Raw genomic sequence first — 6,810 nt, forward strand, 5'->3', positions numbered from 1 at the left:
GTTTACATGTGAAGCAGGATTAATTAGTAATGGATCCCTTTTGGTTTCATCCCAGGAGTCATAAGCAATTATATTTTTTAAGAAATCTAATAAAAGACACACTCTAGGCATGCATGCAATATTGTTCAGATGTTGCAGAAAGTACCAAGTCATATAAAGCTCAATGGTTTGTTAACAACTATTGTATCCCAGAACCGCAGGATGTTGAGAAGGTATTCCATTTCTATTGGTAAGAGAAATAAACTTCCATTTATCTTCTGTCTATCATGGTTCATTGTGCACATTCTAATTGTACTAAGAGGAATATCCAGTCAATTCAAGCTGTTTCTGGAGTACTGCATGACTAAAGTTAGTGGCGCACATATATATGGATTGATAAGAGGAATGGAAGAATCATAGAATATCCTTGCTAAAAGGATTGTTTCCTGGAATCTCTAAATTTCTGAAAACATGCAAATAACCATTCATTTTGGTCCTAGAACATGGCAGCAAATTATTCAGTGCATGTGTATGAACCCATATCAGAACCAACAGCATCTGATTTTTTTTTTGTTAATAAAGGGCTGAATGCAAGGCAGAGTATATCAGAGGTCTCAGAACTGAGTGATACAGGGAACTGGAATCAGAAAGAAAACAGGGGAGATGGAAGTGGAAATGGGAGAAAGAAAATAGAAGTTGGGTGGTGAATGGTGGCCAAACAGGTGGATAAAGTGATGGTAAAAGCCAGAAAGATTCTTGCTTGCATTGAGAGAGGAATGGTCAGCAGAAAAAGGGAGGTGGCATTGCCCCTGTATAGGTCCCTGGTGAGACCTCACTTAGAATACTGAGTACAATTCTGGAGGCCACATCTTCAAAAGAATATAAACAGGATGGAGTCTGTCCAGATGGTGGCTACTAAAATGGTCAGTGGTTTTCATTCAAAAGCATATGGGGATTGACTAAAAGATCTAAACATGTATACTGTAGAGGAAAGGCAAGATAGGGGAGATATGATAGATTCGTTCAAATATCTCAAAGATTTCTATGCATAAGCGGTGCATAGGAAAGGATGCTCTAGAATGAGGGCGTCATGGATGAGGTTGAAAAGAGGTAGACTCAGGAGAGATCCTAGGAATTATTTTTTTACAGAGAGGGTGATGGATGTGTGGAACAGGCTCCCGGTGGAGACAAAAACATTATCCGAATTCAAGAAAGCATGAGATAAATATAGAGGATCTTTAAAGAAGTGAAGAGAATTATAATGCTAAATTAATTGGGTGGGCCATACAGTCTTTTTCTGCCATCATGTTTCTATGTTCCAAGAAAGGGAAAAGCCAAGGGAGATTATCACTAGATAGATAAAAAATTTAGAATCTAAGTCTCCTGGTTAGTGATACACAATTAGCTTGTCTTGTATTGGGTGGTGATGGTATCTCATCCTGTAACTAGTAATTTGCAGATAGTGGTCTATGTTTTAAGATTAATATTTGGGGAGATTGTGACAAACTCCTTAAATAACAGGTTTCTTGGATTCTTTTAAAGCAGATGTGGATACAACAAGGCAGTAGGATTGAAATATAATTTGTTTGGCTTTGATAGCACTTGAAATCAACACTTAAGACAAATAGGAAGATCTTTATCCAATTCTAGGAGCAAGCTGGCCAGCAAGATGAAATGATAGTAATAAAACAATAGAGATATCTTTATCTTAGAGAGAAGCTTTAAGATAAAATGAAACCTACCTTGCCTTACCAGAGCAGTCTTTAAATTCCAGAGTGATCAGAAAGAGTGCATTATCAATTTTTGATTGAAGATATAATTATATACGGTCTGTCAAATAACATATCCTCTCGATGCATGAAACCCAATAGGAATTAAAGAATTGGCCATCTGAGGGTCCCAACATGCCCTGCACAAGTCTTGTCTGCACCCATGCACATGACCCTGTCCAGATAATCTTCCACTAACCAACTGATCTCACTGCTCATAAGCTATTTTCTGAAATTTCTCGGAAAAATGGAGTCCAGCAATGTTTCAGAGTTACACAATTCCCAGAAACATAATCATAGACAACACACCAAAAAATTCTGGGAACACAATTTATCTTGATCTTTTTTTTTCCTGGAACCTGTAGATACTCAACTACTAAATGTGTTACTCTTTCTGATCTTTGATGTTATTTACCTGATAACTCTTCAATGACGGCAATGCTACCATCGTTGTGATCGTATGGTTAAATGCATGTCTTCATTGTCCCACATACTTTTTCCTTTATTTCTTGGCATTGGTGGAATCTGGTACACTACAACTATTGTCCCCAAAATTTTGGCCAACTTCCTGCAAGACAGCAAATAATTTCCTTTGCTGGTTGTTTGACACAGATGTATTTCTTCATTTCTTTGAGAGCAGAGTGTATTCTCCTTGCTGTCATGGCTGATGACTGGTATGTTATGTAGCTCACTGCATTATTCTGTCATTATGATTAACTGGGTTTGTCTTTGACTGTAAACCATGTCAGGATTCATTGGTTTTGTGAATGGCTTGGTACAAACCATACTCATATCATGCCTACCCTTCAGTAAGACCAGTAAAGGTAATGATTTCATCTGAGACGTTCTCCCACTGTTGAAGCTCTCCTGCTCTGATACTTGGGTCAATAAAATTCTACTTTCTATACTTGGAGGATCTGTGATTCTTGGTTCCTTTTTGCTGACCTTGATTTCATATGATTAAATCATTGCCACCATCTGAAAATCTATACTGCAGAAGGCAGACACAAAGCCTTCTCCACCTGCACCTCCCTCTTTTCTGAGGCCAGTAATTCTTTTGGGACATTCACATATATAAAAATGCACCCTATATAAAATTATATTATAGATCAAGACAGCATATGTGACCTTCATCGCTTATAGCACTGTGACTCCCCTTATAAATCCCTTCATCTAGCTTTAGAAAAAGGGAAGTATACGTTACCCCCCAAAATTTACAAGGTAGGGCCAGTTGTAAGAAGTGTTTGTCTCATAGACACAAAATGAGAAGAACCCTTAGTGCATCCTGTCCTAAGTGGGCAACAGAGGTAATTAGAAAAAAAAAAGGGATCTTCAAAGGCATTGTTAGGAAAGAGATGGAGAATGACATGAGAAGATCATAATATATTTGTATCGCTCCATGGTGTGACTGCCCCTAGATTACCGCATGCAGTTCTGATCGTTGCATTCTAGTGGAACTAAAAAAGAGTGGGGCCTCCCAAAAAAAAGTGATAGAATGGCTCCCCTATGAGGTCCTGCCGCCAGAGGGAAGAGACGTCGAACTGTTACGCCTGCTCTTTATATTCCCCATCCCCTCAGGGCCGTCCTGGAAGGGAGAGGGGAGAAATCAGGACAAAAAACGCTAACGCTGCCACCCAGCATAGGCGGCCTGTGCAGAATCCCCTCTCTCTCTGCAGTCTGAAGCAGTGCAGTCTGTGGGGCCTCCCCTGCTGCTGCTGGGAACGGGAAAAGCAGGGCTCCCACTGGCTTGAAGACGTCTTGGCCTCCCCTCCCCATCCCAAATACAATGGGCTGCAAGAATCATCAGCTTCCTTTACCCCGGGCACTCAACATCAATGCAGCCGGAGGGGATGCAAGAAGAATAACCATCTCCTCACCTTCTTCCCTTTGCAATCAGATGCAGGAGGAGCAGCAGCACTGCCTACTGGCCAGAAGATGCAGCATTAGCCTTCCCTCAATATGGAGCAGGAGCAGGAGCAGAAACAGTGCGGCCATGATGCTAGAAGGAGGAGTCTATTGGGCCCCGGGGCTGAAGGAGGCTGCTTGGATCTACAATTAAAGACAAATATATTTACAGACCACACACCCAAAAATACTGTGACAACAAAGCAACTTGCATTGGTCACTAATCAGTCACAAAATGAGAGATAATCTACTAAAATATTTATTTTTAACAAGGATGTACAGTGACTGCAAAAAGATTAAAAACTGCCTGTAATTGGCAGGGGAAAGAAAATTGATTTTTACAGTAACACTAACTGGTACACTTAAATTATCTACTGAGCTAAGCACTGTTTCTTGTCTTTTAGCAATGATACATTTCCTGTAAGGATTGCCCCATATAAAATTGTCCTATCAGTAATCAGCACACAGCTGTAAAACCCCGGCTGAAAAGGTCTCTGTCAACTATCTCTCTTACCTGTAACCACCTTTTCTTCCCTCTGTCAGCTCCTAAATTAAAACACTAAAGGGGTAATTTTCTAAAGAATTTGCACATGTAAATGTAACTACTATTGTAGCAATTTTCAAAAGCCATTTAAGCATGCAAAGTGCACTTACGTGGGTAAATCCTATGGATAATAATATGGCATATATTATAGCAATTTTCAAAAGCCCACTAGCATACGTAAAGGGCATTTATACATGTAAAACCCATTTTTAAGCATGTAAATGCCTTTGAAAACCAGGCCCTGTACTTTAGCCTAACATCTGCAAATTTGTTCAGCTTTCCGGGATTAATCCAATTGATTTCAGCTGCTAATGGAACACTGTACCATTGTGCTGATACCTGCTGTTTAACTTCAAATATTGCAGGAGAAAAAAGGAATTCTTCAGGAGAAAAGGAGGTTCACAGGGTAGATTAACATTTGGAAATGAAACCCCTGTTTTCCACACCCTCCAATATAATAAACCATTTTTCTGTTTTATTTCTTGTCTTTTTTCCTCTGATAGGTCTATTAAAAGCAGCGCACCATCTTGATGTCAGACCCTCAGATTATCTGATTCCTTCCACTGCTATAGAAAATGAAACATCTTTGAGCACAGTATAAAGATCAAGGACTCATGTAGCTTGCCAAATCCCACGGTGGAGATGTTACTTTTAAACCATGGTGACACATTTCATTGATGTGTATATCTTCTTGCTTGACATTGAATTGATAGATTCGGTATAATTCAGTATGATTCAAACATTATACAAAAAATATCCATGCAGTGCCTTTAAATCTCAAATTCCTGTTTTGCAGTATATTTTTTTAGCTCTTCAGGCAAAATTCATGGAAAATACAAACCAAACCGGAGTAACTGAATTTGTTTTCCTGGGACTTGTAGATACTCCACTACTAAATGCATTACTCTTTATGACCTTTGCTTTTATTTACCTGATGACGCTTGCTGGCAATACCACCATCATATTGATTATAAGGTTGAATTCAAGTCTTCATTCCCCCATGTACTTTTTCCTCTCTTTCTTGGCATTGGTGGAAATCTGGTACACTACAACTATTGTCCCCAAAATGTTGGCCAACTTCCTGCAAGAGAGTAAAACAATTTCCTTTGCTGGTTGTTTCGCACAGTTGTATTTCTTCACTTCTTTGGGAGGCACAGAGTGTGTTCTCCTTGCTATGATGGCCTATGATCGGTATGTGGCAATATGTAGCCCCCTGCACTATTCAGTCATTATGAACATTTGGGTTTGTCTTCGACTGTTAGCCATTTCAGGACTCATTGGTTTTGTGAATAGCTTGGTACACACCATACTTACATTTCGCCTACCCTTCTGTAAGAGCAATAAAATTAATCATTTCATCTGTGACGTTCCCCCGCTGTTGAAGCTCTCCTGCTCTGACACTTCTGTCAATGAAATTGTACTTGCTATACTTGGTGGATCTGTGATTGTGGGTTCCTTTCTGCTGACCTTGATATCATACGGTTACATCATCGCCACCATCCTGAAGATCCGCACTGCAGAAGGCAGACGCAAAGCCTTCTCCACCTGCACCTCCCACTTGACCGTGGTCATTATTTTCTTCGGGACAGTCACATATATATACATGCACCCCACATCAAAATATAATTTAGATAGAGACAGAGTGGTCTTCATCATTTATAGCACTGTGATTCCCCTCATAAATCCTTTCATTTATAGCTTCAGAAATCGGGAAGTGCAGGGCGTTTTTAGAAAAGTTTTGAAAAACAGAGTCAGATTCTGAAAATATTTTCTTGACAGAGTAAAATCTGCTTTGGTGCTTTCTTCTTCTGTTTTATTTTTGGCTTTGAAAGAGTCCTTTACATCAAGGTAGATTAGGCAAATTATGAACAATGGGTCCTTGTCCCCAAAAACGTACAAGCTAGGGTTCATTGTAAGAAGTATTTTTCCTATGGAAGGACCCTTCTTATATCCTGTCCTAAATAGACAGCAGAGGTAATGGGAAATAAAGGGAGCTGAGGAAAGTTTTCAAAGGTATACAAGTGGGAGAATTACTGTATTGAAAATGTCCTTTTGGGTAAATGTTTTTGTGGGCTCCATAGCCTGAACAGTTGTTGCTAAAAAAACAAAACAAAAAGAGGCATTCATGTGGGCATGATAAAGTGAGGGAAGAAAAACAACATGAATATATTTCATTTTCAAATGCATGTATGCATGCTGTGCCACACAAAGAGCAGGTTCAAAATACATGGAGGCTTTTAGTGCATGTAGTATGCACTTGCTTATTTTTAAAGACAAACAATGTATATGTGAAAACTTTGCTTAAAGTACGTGCAGTAAAAGAGTTTCTTGAAAATTGCACCTCTATGTACTAATGTATATCGAGTGGTATTTGCATACAATTTGGTGGTGTGGATTATTTCTCAATGGTAATGCTTACCTGCATGCAAATGACCTAATGAGCAAAAAAAAAAAAAATTGCAAATGCCAATCGTTCCTTCCAAGCTTTTGTGAAATTTCAGCCCCTCAAAACACCTTGGGCCTTCTAGGCCCACAAGCAACTCCAAACCCTCATTGTCCCCTAATACCTGAGGCTTTCTGGACTCACCAGCTCTGTCTCGAGGGCTTTGACAT

General features: G+C 39.4%; 1 protein-coding gene across 1 annotated transcript; it reads left to right on the forward strand.

Moving 5' to 3' along the window:
- The first annotated feature begins 5,023 nt into the window (after positions 1 to 5,023).
- On the forward strand, positions 5,024 to 5,959 carry LOC115078635 (olfactory receptor 1020-like). The gene has a single exon (XM_029581576.1). It carries the CDS (start codon positions 5,024 to 5,026, stop codon positions 5,957 to 5,959), a length of 936 nt encoding a protein of 311 aa, XP_029437436.1.
- Positions 5,960 to 6,810: the final 851 nt, after the last annotated feature.

The sequence above is a fragment of the Rhinatrema bivittatum genome, chromosome 16 (genome assembly GCF_901001135.1).
Source record: "Rhinatrema bivittatum chromosome 16, aRhiBiv1.1, whole genome shotgun sequence".
Lineage (NCBI taxonomy): Eukaryota > Metazoa > Chordata > Amphibia > Gymnophiona > Rhinatrematidae > Rhinatrema > Rhinatrema bivittatum.